The sequence below is a fragment of the Ambystoma mexicanum genome, chromosome 11, assembly GCF_040938575.1.
Source record: "Ambystoma mexicanum isolate Mex_15411 chromosome 11, UKY_AmexF1_1, whole genome shotgun sequence".
Lineage (NCBI taxonomy): Eukaryota > Metazoa > Chordata > Amphibia > Caudata > Ambystomatidae > Ambystoma > Ambystoma mexicanum.
In genome coordinates this window covers 7781853-7801094 of record NC_090934.1, presented here as the reverse complement: position 1 = coordinate 7801094, position 19242 = coordinate 7781853, and the positions used below count along the sequence as shown (strand labels likewise).

General features: G+C 44.5%; 1 protein-coding gene across 1 annotated transcript in view; it reads left to right on the top strand.

Moving 5' to 3' along the window:
• Positions 1 to 19242, top strand: part of LYPLA2 (lysophospholipase 2) — a 350809-nt gene that overhangs the window by 88257 nt on the left and 243310 nt on the right. The window contains exon 3 of the mRNA XM_069622386.1: positions 8504 to 8535. Within this exon, the coding sequence (XP_069478487.1) occupies positions 8504 to 8535 (32 nt within the window). The remainder of the gene's footprint in view (positions 1 to 8503; positions 8536 to 19242) is intronic.

Here is a 19242-nt window from a genome sequence, read left to right as displayed (position 1 = left end):
TTCGGTTCTTTCGCTCCAGTGGTTGACTCTGTCTTCGAAGCCAAGAGACTCTCCTTTTATTTAGTTTTTTCCCTTTCATTCCAGCCTAGCTGCCACTCACCCAGCAGGGTGGCTGTTTTTGCCGGACAGTCAGCCAATCACACCAGTGTGCATTTGGTTCTCCTAGGAGACTAAGCAGAGGGAGTTTTTGGGCACCTCCCTCACTTCCTGCCCACCCTAGACACTCGGGCGCCAGAGGCGGTCTTCAGGGACCAAACCAGATTTGACACGCAGAGACCAACTCTAGAAGGACCTTTGAAAAACATTGCTCCCGCGCTTTAATGCTACCGGTGTGTGCGGTTGGGAAAAATCATCATGTTCATTGTAAAACCACTGCCACCAGCCATTTTGAGTGGAAAGGGTAGCATTTGACTGCTACATGAGTTTCTTGACGTAGGGGATACTAGGTAACCCCTCCAGCACTCTATTGTAAGATGGGGTGTGCTGGGTCTAGGAATTAAAAAGACTAGTAAAGTCAATTTAACTTTACTTTCTCTGGGAAACAGTAGTTTATCCCAAAGAAGGTGTTTACACCTTGGGAAAGCCGAAAAAGGCTTACCCGTGTCACTGCACTGAGGGTGCTGTGTGACACACATGAAAAGATGATGCCTGTGGAGTTGTCTAAAACTCCATAATCAAAGAACACGAGTAAAACACACATCAAAATACATGAGTGGGGAAAAAGGCTCACTCCAGGTAAAAAAAAAGAATCTAGTCCTCAAAATCCAGCAAAGTTGCTGGGGGTCTCTCAGGGGAAGGGAATTGGCACATTTGAGAATTCTGCCGAACAATTTGACGCAACCCCTGACTTGCTTTGCCTCACCAGAGCTGCAGAAGCCCAATGCTGCATCGTCTTGCGAAGTCCAAATCTTCGTGGGCATCCAAAGGACCCTGTAGAAGCAGGAAATCTTGATCCAGAGTCCAGGACCAAGGGAGCAAGCTTCTGTTTTTGTACTTCATTTGCTGCCGAGGAAAAGGCACCAAAATACTGAAGTGCTGCTGAAGCAAAGGAAATCCATTGCTGAGGAGTCCCTCTCCCGAGTAATGCTGCAGGAGCACACCAGACGTCCTCCCTTTCGTCACCACGGCCAAGGTCCAGGAAGAAAGGTCTGCCAAGCTGCAGCAAGGAGGTGTCCAGCTGCAAAATTTTTCTTCAAATTACAGGTACTATGGGGCTTGGGGTTTTCACCTTTTAGCCATAAATTCTGCTTCCTATCCTGCAAAGTGCTCTTTGGAGTGGAGCTCAACTCGCCTGCACTCGCCTAACAGCTTGTGTGCTCTACAAAGTAGTTTCACTTGAGTTAGTGATTTCTTCTGAACTTATTAACTTTGTCAAGACTTTATCTAAGAAGAAGTGCTTCAGAACTATTGACTTTGTACATTGACTTTGGCTGTCTTGGCTCCCTAAAGGCACCCCTCTGAACCTACTGTGTTTGGCAGTACTTGTTCCCCCATAGGTTATAATTGTTGACACTATTATTGCTGTGATAAATGCTTACCCACCTGCCTCCCTTTACGAGATTGTAATTGTTTTACAAACTGTTGAAAGTATGTTCTAAATCTTATTCCAACCTTTCCTTCCTTTGACAACTCAACAACTGAATTGGTAACTGAGAGAAGTGCAATATTGACCTTTACGGAAGTCACACCCCTGTGCTGGAACATGTTAGCATAAGAAAAGTGTTTACTAACTTTTACTGTCTTTTAAAAACTGAATCCAAACTCTGACTGTTACTAGTTGATAAAGCTTTTTAAAGAATGCTTATTTAAACTATGTGTATATTATAAATATGTATGTATATATAACTTTAAGTGTTAGTGTTACTTCGCTACTTGCACTTACTGATTTCAATTGTACAGCTCTACAGCCCACATAACCCCTCTTGAGATACGTCTGGCTGCTCAGTCACACTACCAACTTGTGTAGCGCAGGCCTATATTAAAAGGTGAGTTACCTAATACCAAGAGATAGGTCTTGTGTAGTTCCACACCAGTTGGACTGCAGTAATTCTTACCGAACCATTTTTGATTGGGTAATAAAAATGTATGTAAAATGTTCTATGAAAAGTGCTTTGGATATAACTGCTATATAAAGTTATTCTGTCCGGGTCTCCTTCTGGCGTCTCCCAATGACGTCGGTACGCCGGAGGCTCACCTCAGTGTCCCGCTCCTCTGCCCTCACATTCAAGGTGGAAAGTCCTTTTTACTCTTGCTACCAGATACAAAAGGGCTTTGTTTAATTGTTAAGCCCATTGAGAGACCAGCATTGTTTGTTTTGTTTATTTGTAATGTGTGCCAGACCCAAGGGTAACCGGGCGCAGTGAAGAGAATATGCAAAGCTTACAATGTTACAAAGAATTACAATGTTACATAGAATGAAAATGTTACATAATTTACAGTGATAAAGAGAAGTTATGTACAGACTTAGCAGGGATCATATCTGATCAAAAGGTTGAGGCAATGCTATAAGGCGAGGCGGTCAGTTATATACAATGTTACTATAATTATTTACAATTGTGATATATCTCTAATAATACATATATACATTCAGATAAAGTAGCATAACAGAAGTGTCCATCAGTACCTTACATATTTTTGTCATTGAGGTGTTTGATCAGATTCATTCTAAAGTGTGAGAAAGGTTGGTCTGCTCTCAAGTTGTGTGGCAGGGCATTCCACCATTTAGCGGCTAGCACAGGGAAACTGGTACCGCCAATTTTAGCAAGCTTAAATCTAGGAATTACCAAGCAGTTGGAGTTGGGAGTTCTTGTAGGCCTACTGGAGATTTTTCTTTTTATTTTGTCCATCGGGTAGCTGGGAGCAGCGTTATTGAGGGCTTTGTGCTTCAAGGAGATAATTTTTAGATGGATTTTATTGTCGGTGGAAAGCCATTTGTATTGGTGTCTGATAGAGGAGATATGTTCCCTTTTATTTATACCTAGAGCAGCTCTGAGGGCGTTATTTTGTAAGATTTGTAGCCTTTTGGTGATAGTTTTGTTAGCACTGCAGTAAAGGGCGTTGCAATAGTGAAGTCGGGATAATATTAAGGCTCTCTCTAGGATCATGCAACTATCGTTAGATAAGAAAGGTTTACCTGCTCTTATTAATTTACAGGTATAAGCTGTAGTGGAAGCTAAGGAGTTAACTTGTTTGGTGAAAGACATGGTGTAATCAAGATAGAAATGTGTGTTTTTACTTCTCTCGAAACCTTAATGCTATTGCCATCTGTGTTAAACATGGAATAGTCCTTGCCTAACTTGTTGATATTGGCCTGTTTGCCCAGGATAATCAGCTCGGTCTTATCGTTCAGGCAGAGGCCATTGGATGCCATCCATGCCTGAATAATGAGGTACACCCTATTCAGCAACTCCCTGTCCTTGCTGTGATCCCCAGAAAGCGGGATTAGAATATGTGTATCATCTGCATAATTAGTGTAGGTGATACCTAAAAGGTCCAGATCATCGAAGAGGGGTTTAGTGAATATGTTGTATAGGGTCGGTGAGACACAAGAGCCTTGAGGGACTCCACACGGGATTGGTGAAGGGTCGGCTGCTGCCGAAGGGGAGAAGACTCTCATTGTTCTCTCGTGCAAAAAGGATTCAATCCATTTAGTGTCATGGGTGGAGAAGTGTGCAGCAGTGTCCAAGTGTTTGCAAAAGACCTTGTGGTCCACCAGATCGAAAGCAGCTGAGAGATCAAGTAGGAGTGCTGTCTTACCTTGATCTCTCAGTTCATCTATTTGGGTCTTTAAATCAATGAGGGCAGTTTCAGTTCCATGGAGTGGACGAAAACCAGATGGTCTATCTCCCAATAGATTATGTAGTTCAAGGTGTCTTTGAATTTGTGTATAGGCAACCTTGTCTAGTATTTTCAGTAAGAAAGGTACCGTGGTAATGGGCGGGTAGTTGGTGGGTATGAGGGGGTCTAGAGTCTGCTTCTTGAGAAGCGGGAGCACCCATGATTGTTTTAGGTTAGCCGGGATGTTGCCTGTGGCGAATGAGGCGTTTATCAGTTTGGAAATGAATGGTGAGAGGTCTCTGGCAGCGTCTTTTATTAGTTGCGCTGGGCAGATGTCACCTTTGCAATTCGAAGGTTTGAGGGAAAGGATGGTTTTCTCTACCTCTAAGGTGGTAGTTTAAGTGAAGGAGAATTTGTTAGTTGGGTCGTTGGTGCTGCCATTGAGTGGCGGCTTATTTGGGAGGTTTAAGGATTCTTTTTGTAGTTGGATTTTATTTTGCAGCGTGCTAATTTTATTTGCTAGGGCAGTTTGGATATCTGTACACCAGGTCTGGTCCTTAATACAGGTATCTGGTGTGGCAATGGGCGACTCGTTCTTTCAGGATGGAGAAGAGTTCTTCATGCTCGAGTTAGAGTTGGCAATACGTACATTGTAAGAGTTACGCTTTGCTAGTCGAATTTCATTTTTGTATTGCCGGGAGATGTTAGTTAGGTTAGCTTTGTTCTCCTCGGTTGGACATAGGTTCCAGTCTGTTTCGTATTTTCTTTTGGTTAAACGCAGGGCCTTAAGTTCTGGCGTGAACCACTTGTTTAAATGTGCCTTGGGTTTGCTTGTTCGCATTTTGAGTGGGGCGCATAATGTTGTATTCGTTGACCAATGTACTAGGGTCAAGGTTGTCTAGCAGAGCATTTAAGGTTGGAAGGACCAAGGGAATAATATTATCCACTGTAATATTCTTTTTGTTTCTTGTGGGGCAGGGTGGAGCCACCTGTACGACTGGAATGGGTGGTTCCGAAGTTAGTAGGTTAAAGGACACCAGGGAGTGGTCGGTCCAGGATAGGGGCGTAATAGAGGAGACTCTGGCTGAGCAGTTGGAGTCGGCGATCCAGTCAAGTGTTCTGCCCTTCGCATGGGTAGGGGTGTTGACTTTTTGGGTTAGTCCTAGGGTGTTCAGGGTATTGGCAATAGTTAATGCATGAGCATCTGCTTGATCATTGAAGCCGAGGTTAAAGTCCCCTAGTACCGGCAATTGTGAGGTCTTTTTGGTATTGCTGGACAGAAGGCTGTGCAAATCCTCCTCGAAGATTCCAAGTGGACCCGGTGGTCTGTAAATTAGATGAATAGAGTTTGGGTGTTTATAGGGATTTTAGCAGTGAGAGTTTCACAAGATTGCAAGGTGGTGGCAGGGGCTAAGTGTAATGATAGGTTTATTTTGGATATAATGGCGATTCCACGGGAGCCTTCTCGGTCCTGCCTGGATATGGTGTAACCGTCGGGAATGACCAGCATGAGTGATGGACCTGCCGCTCTGTGTAACCTGGTCTCGGTTATAGCAATAGTCTAGATTGGCTTCTATAATTAGGTCAGCTAGGTCGATGGCGTGTGCTACTAGGCATCTTAAATTAAGGAGTGCTCCCTTAAAGGAATGTCCTTCAGGGTCCATTTTAGTTAAGGCAGAATTTGATGAGATAGTATTTGTCTTGAGCTTGAAGGTTTGGGTATTTGTTAACTGGTGGGGAGTGAGGGGGATTGGGGACCATTACATGTCCTGGTGTGTTGGCCTTTCATTGTACGCTTTATAGCGGGAAGGGATCTTCTAAGTGGTTCATAAAGTTTGAGTCTGGCGCGTAATTTGAGGGTTCTCTCGTGAGTTGGAATAGGCTGAGAGGTATAGGCTAGTTGGCCTGGTGCAAGGGGCTGGTATGGCCATTGTAGTTGAGTACCTTGGGAGTGATGGGTGGGAGAGGAGGCGCGAGAACTGACTTGCATAGGGGAGCTTCAGTATGGCAGTTCTGGGTACTGGGGGGCATGAAGCGTGGCCATGACCATTATAGTATAGATATTAAGTAAGCTTGACATAGTGCAGAGCTATCCCTGGTGACTAGCAATGCCACTTGAGCAGACTAGGATTTCAGCCAGTCTAGGTTACTAGGTGTCGGATAACTATATGACTAAGAGCAGGCACGTTAAAATGCTAGGTGCATTTTACCAAGTGTGGCAGAGTCTATGCAGTCTAGATGCCATTCACTAGTAGGGGCACAAATCTGTGAGGCACAAATAGGCAGTGACTAAAATACATATCATAGGAGGCACCTAAATGCACCAGTCCCAACAAGGCTAAAATGCAGTGAGTAAGGGCATCTAGATGTGGCAATCAAACAATGACTGAAATACGTAGCATAGGAGGCACCTAAAGCATTGCTTTGAGCAAACTGTTCAAATGCACTTTCTACATTACTTGGAGTTCCACAGCTGACGGTCTGATCCACTTCTGGTATTCCCATAAATGCAGTCCATGTCTCGGTGGTAGGTAGTTCCTTACCGGAATAGCAGTCCCTGTTCCGTGGTGCCAAGTCCCGAACACCCAACCCCCTGAACCTCAGCACCCCTCCACCCTCCAAGTCAGGACCCCCGTTCCCAAACCCTTAGTGAGGGGTGTTTGCTTTCCAGGCTCAACTCCATAACTTCAAAGGGGGTGGCTCCTCCCAAGGAAGAATGGATGAAACCTCCTGATTCGTCACACTTCCCATACATGGCAGTGGGGCCCTCTTCTGTGTGCCACAAGAACAAACGCTCTATGATCTGATCCACTGCAAAGAGTCCCATCTTATATACAATCTCGTCAAATGTTTAAAGTGGTCACTTCTCCAAAAATGTATGAGCAACATCTGGAAAAGTACCACTTCCCCTCAAAACCGGAGTGGATTCCTTCATATGACTGCAATTCATAAACCGGCATGTATCTTTCCTTAAATGGATCTATTTTCACAATTCGGACTAATCTAAATAAATGGGTGAAAATACTACGTTTTGCACTGCAACCCCCTTAGCGTTTTGGATAGCATTGGGAAAAGAATGAAATGAAGGTGTTCTGGACATTGCACAGATTCTTGCAGTTAAATCTACATGCTCTCTATGCCTGCTCTAGGTACACTGGGACATGTATTCTCCATGTCCTTGCCTCCACTCTACGCAAAATTACCACCATTACCTTGAATATGAACGTCTTCACTAGTTTGCTGTTGTCATGTAAGCATGCCTGAACTAATGTGATGACGTAATTCTGAGGTCATTTTACACTCCTTGAAAATATGATTCTAACCACGTGCTACCCACAATGATCACCAGTAAGAATGCGGGCCATCGAGCCATATATTCAAACGGGCTCCAAGAGTGAAGAACACTCACTTCCCAGGGCACGCATTCCTCACACCCTTTACAAGGACAAAAGCAGGTCTGATCAATCAAACCACCATCCTGTATTATCTAGTTACAAGGCTTGTGTATCTTTGTGTTTTGAAAATCAGTTTTGGTTTTTACATAGAATGGGGTCTACCTTCTGCTAGCACCTGTTGCAGAACAACCCATTAAAAGCCATCTGGTCTATAGCCCTTTTGAATAAAATGCATCACTGGGTGCTGTGATGGCATGCCATCTTATGCAATTTGTGTTCTTTCATACTAGTCTTAATTGCTCGTTCACTCTTTCATAATAACTCCAGCCCGATGGACATATGATGAAGTACATGACCATCTTAGTCTTACAACTAATCGGCATTCTGAGGCATCACACCTAGATCAATGGTGGTATAGCACTCCCTTCTACCATAAAATATAATAATTGCACCTCATTGGCTGTGCATATGGTGTGATGAGTAATATTTGCACCTTGTTTGCATTCAGACTGGTTTGAGTTCCTCACTTGCCTCATGAGTGCCTGGCACCCAAATGTGTCTTTGGCTGAATGGCACATCTGCATTGGGTCCAAACATAGGCGCTAGTTGTTGGCTATGCCGCTGTTGGTTCAAGATAGATATACTTGTTTTCGGGATGACAGACAAGGCATAAGCACCCCTTATCCTGCCCGTGCCTCACGGGTTGGGCACCCCACCTGGCCAATGTGTGGGCTATTTGAGGGTGCGGTTTCCTAACTTGTGAACAAATAGTGATCTGAAATGTCGCAATTCTTGGATATCGGCTCCTGCAACCAGCAACCATACAAGGGGGCTGAAGGCCCTCGGTGTTCTGAAGCAGAGCACCCCAGCATCTGACCCAAATGGCATCTAAACCTGCTTTTAACAAGTCTTGCCAGTTCCCATGATGCCATCTACTTGGTGCTATTAAAGGTTTGCTGAAATGAATGTGTGGCGCGATGCTGAAATGGACTTGAGCAAACTTTCTGTACTGGTTCTGAAACCCACCTCTGTTGGTATGGTCTTGATTTGTGTTCTTCGTTTCTTACCCTTTTTACGTTGATGGGTTTTTGTACAGTTTAAAATTGACATGTTTGTTTAATGTAGTCTTGTTGGTGTATCTCTCTGGCAGACAAGTGCACTCTGGTACAGGCTTTGGGTTGGCTCAGTAGTCCTATGGCCGCATGTCTGCCCTGTGAGAGTATGTAATACATAAATGATCTAAATGTCTTCTGCATCCCTTCTGTCTCTAGCTTTGCAACCTTTCCCCCGCCCTCCAAACAGCTTACTTCTTCTGTTTCTTTATTCATCAGGTAATCTTCTTACATGGTCTTGGAGACACAGGGTAAGTGTTTGTTAAATACATTTTTACAAGTACTATAAACTTGATCATGTGGTTTTGCAAAGCAATATTTAGTGTCCCTAATAGGGCAACTTTACACACTAGTATACGTAGTCCCTTCAGCGCCTGTACAATGGTATACTGCCCTGCCCAACAGCACATATGAATCCCCTCTTATCAAATGAGGTCTTGAGGAACCTTATTGCTGTAGTAGATAATGCAACAGCGTAAACAGGTGCTAGTTACATCTCAAAACAAAAACCTGTGATTCCATGTCTTCCCAGCCTAGGGTCATGTGTGCTAAGCGCTAGCAAAAGACATGCCTGTGACTGTTACTCATCTGAAAGATCGTATGTGCTGTACTATATGCACTCATCAGACATGTTTCTTTAATTCCTCAGTATTTGCAAAACATTTCACAGCATAAAAAGGGCACCTTCTTGGTTCTCGTTGTTTGTGCCTGTATAACCAGCTGGAACTGTCTGTGACATAAACTAGACCTCAGTTGGCCCTTGCCATTGGTTAGTTCCAGTTGGCTCTTGGCAAGTAAGACATTGTGATGTGTGCATGTGAAGAATGCATGGACCGGTTGACTTTTTATGCCTGGCTAGTGGCATGTAACTAGTGGATGCCACCGCCTGACTCTAGAGAAAAGAGTAAAATGACGATGCGAGGGGGAACAAGAAATGTCCTGTTCTCCGCTACAAGTCTAAAGCGCAGCAAATGCTTCAAGCTTGTCTAAAAGGCAGAAGTACATATATACAGTTAATATGGCACTGGTCTATGGACACAGATTAAACCTTTTTTTATTGCCGAACTGTAGCCTATAGTTGATCACACGCTTTGGCAATGTGAATTGTTGGGTTACAAGGCACTGTATCGTATTCTACTGGATAATTATTGTGGCATAGTTAAAGGTGAAATTAATTATGTACGTACGTACGTACGTGAAATGTATCTTAACTAGTGAGCTATACATTTAAGACTGATTTTTAGAACAGAGTTTAACCATAAATGCAATTAAGGCAGAGCGCCTATTGTGTATGATCGTATCATGTTTATGTATTTGTATTATGTATTTGTAAAAGGTCATTTATGAACCAAAATAAATGAAGTCATAAAAGCTGAATAACCTTACATGTGCTGTGGGCTTTGTGAAGGCATCATGAAGCAAGACACAGACAACGGATTCAAAGTACAAATAATATGTCTATTAACTTAAATGTCAGAATGGTGTAATGCCTTACTGTGGGATTTCCCTACCTAAAGAAACGTAAGTCTGCCTGTGTCCAAAACCTATACTTGCCCTCACAACTAAAGCTAAACACTGTGTAGGGATGGCAACAACAAAAGAAGTAGTGTTCCAAATAAAGTTCTGAGCTGCTTCCAGCTCTTGGCTTACTTTCCAGCTCCCCCCTCCCCAGGTTCAAAATAGTTCCACAAAGCCTCAGGGTTCCTTTCCCCAAGTCAACAACAAAGTTCATAAGGCATTAGGTTTCCCTTTCCCAAGACATCAGCTTGGCCAGCTTGCCAACTCACAATCAGTTCCTGTCTCTTAATGCTCAAAACCAGTTTCAGGTCAACTTTACTCTCCTTCGGACTCCGGATGGTTCTCTTCTCTATTTCATATGTTGAGATTTGTTCTCTGGATTTTCCTTGGCTTTTTCAGACCGATTGTCCCCTGTCTAGGCGAATTTGTCACACCACACCGTCCGCCCATTACAGGTCATGCAACCGGTCACCCTAAACCTTCTTGACCACGCAGGTTTTTCTGACACTACAACTGTTCTCTGGTTCACATTCACTTGGATTTCTCCTTGCCAGTTTCTTGGCTTTGCCACAATGTGTTCTTCCACACAATTCACTTTGTGGTGCTCATTCTCTTTGTTGGTTAAGATTTTCATAGAAATGATGATCTCCCTGACCTGGGTCAACCCCAGAACTTTTAGCTTTACTAGTGGGATATTGTTCCTTAATACCTCTGTGTGGGAACTTTTTGCCACACCCACAATCGTCTACTCCTTTTTATGGGTGTCATTTTTTAGACTCTCCATAGTGTCTTTCTAAAGTTATCCTCTTTAACAACTTTTTGGCAAGAAGTGCCTCTTGTTGCTGGGTTGCCTTAGGGGCTCCCCATTTAACTGTCTTTTGCTAACCTTGAGAGAACTACAATTCCCAAGGGTACAAAGGATCTTTGGATCCTTTTTTCATTTTATTCTGGGAATCCAGCACACCCCACCTTATGTGGAATGCTGGGGAGATGCAATTTATCCCCTTTTACATCAAAACTGTAACAATTCTGTTACAGGGACAAGGTTACCTTCAGTGGCTGGTGGCAGTGATACCTTGTATTAATTTGGTGCACCTTTACCACAGGTTGTGTTCAAAGCTGCAGTAAAGGCACCTAAGGTTGCTCATCTTACCAAAATGGCCCCTGTCGTCGTCTTCTGCCATTGTAGTGTTTCTTGTCCCTTCTTGTTCCTTCCCCTGACATCCAGGGTGGGACATTCTTGTGAGATATGATATGGCATTTATTATGTCCTATTATCTTCGGCAGGAGTCCCCTGGACTCCCCGCCCAGGCTCCAGCCTGTCTGTGAAGGCAGGAAGCGAGGGAGGAGTCCAAAACTCCAGACCTTTGTCTTCCTCCTTGCCTGAATGGGGACAAATCCCAGTGGGAGACTGGCTGTCCCGATTGGACAACCAGACCGCCCCTTGCTGTAAAATGCTGGTAGAGAATGCTGAAGTTATGCTGTAGTACCTGTTAAATACTGCGAACCTGGAAGCTGAGGACAAGTCGACCACTGGAACCAAAACCGAAGAATATGATGAAAAGCGACTGAAAGGATTTCCAGCGACTGGAGAGCCTGCTGTGTAACTGGAGCCTTCTGTAGCCCTTCCTTCCAATTGACTTGATGAGTCCAGAAATGATGACCCTAACCTAGAGCCTCACGAAACCCACTAGACTCAAGAAGACCTGCATTGTGAGCCATCCCACGCGTTGCTGCGACCTTGCGGGGCTGCAATACCCCAATACCCTGGGACCGAGAGCCATTGTGCGATGCACGGTCTCCCAATCTCGCTGAAACTTTGTCAGTATCCTGGTGTATCTCCAGAGACATGAATCAACTTTGAAAAGTCCCCTCAACAGGGTGCTGGACCTTTGCAACAACAAGAATTCAACCTCGATTTTCTGTCTTCTGTGCTCCTGTAAAAGGCGCCAAATCCAGAGAACCGTACCCAGCCGCGAGGAAACCCTTGCCTAGAGCCTTCTCGTTGATCCCTGCTGCAACGTCCCTTCCGAGGGCCTGTTTTCTGTCACCACGACAAATCACCCACTGCTTGGTTTTTGGCTGCAGATCCTGAAGTCGTCCTGCTGCAAAAAATCTTCAATGCTGAGGTATTTGACTTGGGTATGTACTTATTTTAAGTCTCTTGGGATTCCTGTGTAGCTGTGGGATTTTTCTGTGGTGGGGTGGCCTCTCGTCCAGTGCACCCAGTTCCCACTGCTAGAATCCTGCTAGGGAGTCTCCTGTGAAGCCCCTGGACCCTTGTCTAACTCTAGAAGTAAAGTACTCAGCTGTTTGCCCAGTCTTCCTAGGGAACTCTGACTTTTGCTACTTAAGAACCTATGCTGACACTGTCTGGTGGTCACTATATTCTAGTGAACCCCCTTCTGCCACTGAGAGCACTCCTGCTCCAAGAATAAGGGAAATACTTTTTAGGGATTGGGCCTTTTGCCTAAAAAGTGTTTAAAAGTTACCTACTTAAAAAAGAGTTAGTTGGTAACTGTAAGAGTGAACTGTTACAAAAGTTCTTACTTACCTTGGATACGTGATGCACTATTACCAAAAGTATGGTTAACCTCTTTCTTTCCTTGGAAACAGTTTTGCCATTCTAATAGAACATAGATGTGAAGGTGTATTGCTCACCTGTGATTTGGTGGTTGTACCTCTTCCCAAAAGTAATGTGTTGGTTTCACCAGGTTAGTCCTGTTAGGATAATTATATGTGTGATCCCCACCTGGGTCTTGCTTCCCCAGACTTGCAGTTAGCCTGTCCAGAATAAGTCTGCATTAGGTTGTTGCCCAACTAGAATAACTGAGTCATTCAGTAAAGTGTAACATTGGATTTTGCTTTCCCTGTGGTATCTAGCCCATTGACTTTGGTTCTAACTGTCCCTCATAGGTGGTACATAGGTTTAACTGGTATTGCTGGGAAAGATCTAACCTAGACTTCATTGGGAGATTGAAAAAGTACATGGGTTTTACTTACCTTGAGTAAGCTGTGTGCCATCCAAAAATAAGTTACCAGAGTTACTGCTTATCTCAATCTGTGTTTGAATGATCTCAAAAGCACCTGTAATTGAATGGTAAACCTTTTTAGGTTTTACTCACCCATTATAACTGTGTGTTATCACAAAAATAGTTATAGGTTTTTACTGTAACTAGAATAAGTGTTCCACTATTCACAACGCATATTGTCCAGTTGACTGATTATGTGAGTGTTACGGTATAACTGGTAGGGTCTACTACCCTTGAATTACTTAATGTAATCTGAAAGTAACCATTGGTTTTTACTCCCCAAGAATAGGTGTGACCTATACTGAATGTGTATGAAAAGGTTTGACTTCCCTAGAACTGTTAGGTATTCCAAATAAGGTTTATATGGTCTGTGCACCTTCAAGCATAGTGTTATGTTTTATAATTGTGATTTCATATAATGTGATAGTACTTATTTCCCCCTAGATTTGTCTGGGCCTACTTGTATTTAAATCATTTATTTTTACATACATAGTGTTTCTTTGGACCATTTTTATTACAATTTCTTTTGTACTGAGTCTACATCCCTCTCTCCCTCTTAAGATGAGCCTGGCTGCTCTGTCTACGCTACCATGAACTCTGGTTGGCACAGCCTTATATTAAGAGTGGAGTCTTGTACTGCCTCAGTTGAATGGTTTTACTAAGCCCTTAGTTGGACTTAAGAAAAACAGTCCTAACACTTAGTGGGACCAACTAACCCAGAGACGCACTCCACTGGACCATCTTCCCCGACTGTACTTCTTTGCTGCTGCAGGAACCGAGTGCCACGGGTCGATAAATCGGTAGTCGAGTGCAATGTCTGTAATCCGGCCAGAAGCACCAGGAGTCTCCTAAGGACAACCAGAGCTCGAGGAGTGAGGGAAGGACAACCAGAGCTCGAGGAGTGAAGGAAGCTCAACCAGTATCAAAGACCGCGAAGTACCGCTGATGCGAATACAGCCCGCAGCTGCTCCGGACCATCTAATTGCTGCCGCAGGAGTCCCCAGCCATCCTCCCTCTTGTCCCCACGACTGAGGCCCAGGAACACAGGATCTGCATCACTGCAACAAGACAGAAGTCAGCTGGACCACTCTTGTTCAAACCAGAGGTACTGTTCAGACTTGGGGTACTTACCTCAGTTTCTTTTGCTCTGCTTTTCTCAGAACTACGAAGTGCCTCAGCTTCTTAGTCTGTGCTCCTATTGACTTTGGCTGTCCTGGCTTCCTGCAGACTCTTCTAGTCCATTTGACTTTGATATGTTCTGTCCCTCAGAGGTGATAACTTGGTTTTAAACTAGTATTGCTCGGAAAGGGTTTTGTCTAGACTTCATTGGAAGATGTAAGTATACTCACAGGCTCTGAGAATCTGTTTAACCTTCTTCCTTCCTTTAACCTTTTCTTTCTGCAACCTCACAATCTACAAGTTGTTTTAGTGATATATAAATGCCATTACTGTCCTTGTTATTGAAGTCCACTCCGGGTGTAGGAAGTGTGTGTATAAAAAAAAAAAAAAAAAAATATATATATATATATATATATATATATATATATATATATATATATATATATATATATATATATATAATAATAATCTCAGGAGTATGTACTAGCTTTGTGCTGATGCTGGAAAAGTATTTTTGATTGTTACATATATTTCACTTTTTAAAGAATGCTTATTTAAAAACTGATGTTAGATAAAACAACTATAACTGAAACTTTGTACTTGTTCACTTGTTTTTGCGAATTTCATTGCCACAGCTCACACTTACCCCTCTTGAGATCGGCCTGGCTGCTCAGTCGCACGAACAACTTGTGTAGTACTGGCCTACACCAAAAGGTGTCTTACCTAATACCAAGATAAGTGCTGTGTAGTCTCCCACAGCGTTACTACAGGGTTACTACATCAATTGTTACCAACAGAATCCTTCTAGGGTGTCTTCTCGGAAGCCCCCGGATCCTAACTTTAAAGTGAACTACTTGTTTGAACAGTCTTCCACTAACATTTGCCAGTAGGGCCCCTCTTCTGCCTCCGATGGAACTCATGCCATAGAATTTGGAAGGACTGTATAAGTAAAGGAACACGTCTTCTAAAGTATAACAAGTGTGTAAAAGTACTTACTTGTGAAAGAGTTGTTTTGTAACTGTAACCCTGAGAGTGACAAGTTAGAAAAGTTCTTACTTGCCTTGAATCTATGTTATGCCATTCTGAAAAGTGTATATATAAGGTTAATTTATTCACCTGTGAATTGGTTGTTCCTCTTTCCAAAAAGTAATGCTATTGGCTTCACTAACTTTCTATCGGAGAATAGGTGTAGAGGTTTCCCAACTGGGTCTTGCTTCCCCGAACTGTATGGCCTGTTTAGAATAAGTCTGCCTAAAGTTTTACCTATCTTGAGTAACATTAAGTCATTCATAAAGTGTAACATTGTTTTTTTTTCCCATCTCGTCTGTTTTATACAGATGCTAAAACAGTCTTAGGTTTATAACTACCTTTTAGTTGCTGATGGCTCCTTTTAAAAAGTATATGGGTTTTACTTAACTTGCGATAGCTGTGTGCCATCTTAAAATAAGTCAAATAGTTATTGCTATTCTCAGTCTGTTCCACTAAGCTGAAAAGCAACTGTAATTGTTTATTACACCAAAACCAAGAAGGTCTTACTCACCTAGAATAAGTGTGTTATCCAAAGTAGTTAACGGTTTCTACTGTTCCTTGAATGAGTGTTCCACTGTTCGGAAAAATATACTTGCAGGTTGTTTTGCTGTGCGATTTCTTTGCTTAGCGTCACGGTAAGACTGCTAGGGTCTACTACCCTTTTATTACAGAAAGTAATTTAAAGTAACTAATACCTTTTTACTCCCCATAAATATGTGTGCCCTATACTAAATGTGTATGATACAGACTTACCTAGAAATACTGTTCGTGTTCTGAACAATGTCTGTGCTTTGGTCTGTGTTTCTTTAAAGCCTCGTGTTTGTATAATGTTTTATATGATCTGTGATAGTACTTATTTACCCAAGATTTGCCTTAATCTACTTGTATTTAAGTAAACCCTTTTTTTTAATCTTTTGCAAAACATAGTGTTTCTTTGTGTAAAATACTGGAGGGGGGGTCTGTACTTCTGCTCTCTATATGGTATAGAAGGGGCACAGAGGACCCCAGCCAAGATTCTCGATAAGGTAGCAATGGACGAGCAATCAAGGCCTAGCTTCTCGGGAGGTGATGCAGGCTGGTTCCTAAGTACAGTGTAGTCCCCAAGCCCACACAAAGGAATGTCCACACACTGTATTACTGAAAACAGTCTTTATATAATTAATATTCAAAGGTATGTACACTATCACGCACTTTGTACTCGGAAATCAACAATTGTAAATATATACAATTCTAAAGTGGTACCACCAATATTATCAGATCTCATTAAAGTCTGTCAACTATACTGTCAGAATGTCGCACAGATCAATAACAAGGAAACCGGCAATAGAGATAGGAAGGAAAGCAAGATGGTTGACACAATTGGCAGAATACTGGCCCCGTTACCTAGACACAGTTCTGTGTCGAGATCCCCCCCCCCCCCCCCCCCCAACCTGGGCAACCTGTAAAATAAAGATCTAGCACAAGCCCAGTCCATATATTGATCAATAGTCTTATTTTCTCCTATGTTTTTACCCCCCCCCCCCCCCCCCCCCCCCACCCGCAATGTACCTGGTGGAGTAGAGTTCTTCGAAGAAACGTCGATGGATCCTTCTTGAGTGACTCCCTTTAAAGCAGGATCCACGGATCGTCGAGAGGCGTCGAAGAAGATGAACTTGCCGTCAATGAAGTTCGAGGGTGCTGAGACCACGGCGTCGATCCCGGCGGTGCTCGTCGGCAACGTTCTGCGAGGAGGTGATGTGCGGGGCCCCTCTGCGTTTGATAGTTCTGGACCGCAAAGAGTTTCGGAAGAACTGTGGCCCGACAAGGGCGTTGTGGTCCTCAGGTGGCGGGAAACCCACCGGCGGATTCTCGTCGGCGTCCTCGACTTTCTCCAACAGGACAAAGTGGTCAACGGTGATATGATATGGCATTTATAATGCGCCTATACACCAGTGTTTCAAGGCGTGACTAGGCAGGGGGGGGAAACAATGGGAGGACAAACAACGATCCTACTAGGCCAGGTGTCATTCAGATCGCGCAAATGCATGGGAAGGGGGGGGAAAGGAAAAGTGCGCAAGGGGAAGTGGAATACATATGACACATTAACAGCCAGCTAATGGCAAGTGCTAGTAAGGGGACTGAAAGGATACAGAAAAACGGTCCCCAAGTGCAGGGGTTGCCAGGGAGGCAGTGCAGGTGGTTAATTGACGGGCCTGGGCCAGAGATCAAAAGGGTGGCCAGGTAACCAGGGCAATTACAGTTAGGAATTCAGCAAGGGAGGGGAGGAGAGAAAGCAGAAGCAAAGAGGAGGGTTTTGAGGTTGGTTCTCCAAGTTTCAGAGAGGCAGGAAGGCTGTTCCAGAGAGAGGCCCCTGCTGAAGAGCGATCTGCCACCAACTCGTTGCTTGGAGAAGCGACTGACCCTAAGGGAGTTGGAGGCAGATGAGCGAAGAGCTCGAGAAGGGGAGATATTTAGGTAGAGAGAGTTGAAGGTATTTTGAACCCTGACACCAGAAGGCCTTTTGTACAATGCAGAGGGTTTTGAACTTAATCCTTGCAGCCAGTGCAGAGATTTCAGTCCTGGAGAGATACGAGTATCTGGACTTGAGGCCAAGGACAAGTCTCGCAGTCCTGTTCTGGATAAGTTGCAGAGGGCGGAGAGTAGAGGCAGGCAGATTTAGATAGAGGCTGTTACAGTAGTCCAGCTTGGAGAGGACCAGGGCTCTGGAGACAGTGAGCTTCTGGTGGAAGGAGAGGAAAGGAAGAATACCTCTAAAGAGGTGCAACTGGTAGTGTGACTTCTTGGAGGCGTCGGAGATGTGAGGGGAGAAGGAGAGTGCAGAGTCGTAGATGACCCCGAGGTTTTTAGCCTTGCAGGTGGGAGTGAGAGGAAGGCCAAGAGAGGCCAGCCAGAGAGCTGCAGGGAAGGAGGGAGTGGGTGTGCCGATGAGTAGAATCTCAGTCTTACTGGCATTAAGGCAGAGGTCGTTGGCGGCACACCATTCCTGAATGGCAGACAGACAGTCAGAGATGAGGGAAGGAGATGAGGCTGAGGGTAGCCTGAAAATGAGCCGGGTACCATCAGCATAGCACTGAAAGTTGGGACAGAGCGGCGATGCGGGGGGCAAGGAGTGCCAGGTATTGGTTGAACAGCCAGGGAGAGAGGTTTGATCCCTGGGGGGACACCACAGGTAGAAAAAAAGATGTCTGAAAGGAAGGACCCAAGTTGGACCTGGGAGGGTCGGTCGGAGAGGAAAGAAGTCAGCCAAGCCAGGGCCTGACCAGTGATACCCAGGTTATCACGGAGACGGTTGAGCAGGATGACATGGTTGACCGTGTCAAAGGCAGAAGAGAGATCAAGCAAGATGAGAATGCAAGGGGTGTTAGAGTCAAGGTTGGTGAGCAGGTCTTCACGGATGTTTAGGAGAGAAGTTTCCGTGCTTCTGGCAGCTCTGAAGCCAGACTGATGGTCATGAAGACAACCAACAGATTCAGTGTGGAGATTGAGCTGGGAGATGGCCAGTTTCTCCAGGAGCTTGCCCAGGAAGGGAGTGATGGAGATTGGCCGATAGTTAGCCGGGCAGGAGTGGTCGGCAGAGGGTTTCTTAAGAGTGCACAAGGGAGTGCTTCAGAGGAGAAGGGAAGACTCCAGTGGCGAAGGAGTGATTGCAGAAATCTGCCAGGGCAGGTGCCAGGGAGTCCATGTGATCCTTGATGGTTTTGGAGGAACAGGGGTGAACCTGTTTTGACGAGACTTTCATAGATCGGACTTGTCTAGAAACCTCGTCTGGAGAGAAAAGGGGAAAGGCAGAGAAGGAGGGAGGAGGGGTGGCTGGAGGAAGAGCAGGGAATAGCGAGAGGGGGGGGGGGGTAAGAGAGGGAGAGTGAGGACAGGATGTCCTGAGTTTTTGAAATGAAGTGAGAAGCCAGTGCCGTGCAGAGGGCCTGGGAGGGGACAGGAGAGGTAGAGACTGCAGCAGGGTTGGCAAGCTTTTGCAGATTTTAAAGAGTTCAGCCGAGTTGTTAGATGCCGCAGAGATGCAGGCTTGGATAAGGGCTCTCTTCTTGATGAGAACGGAGAGACGGTATTGCCTTTGGCGCAGGCGGCAGGCCAGTTTGTCAGAGGATGAACCCGAAGCACGCCATTTCCTCTCTGCCACCCTGCACTTGCGTTTAAGGGTGACGAGATCCGAGTCATACCAGGAGTTACATTTGGCTTTGTGCTTCAGGCAGATTCTCATGACAGGGGCAAGGATATCAAGAGTATCAGATATAGCAGAGT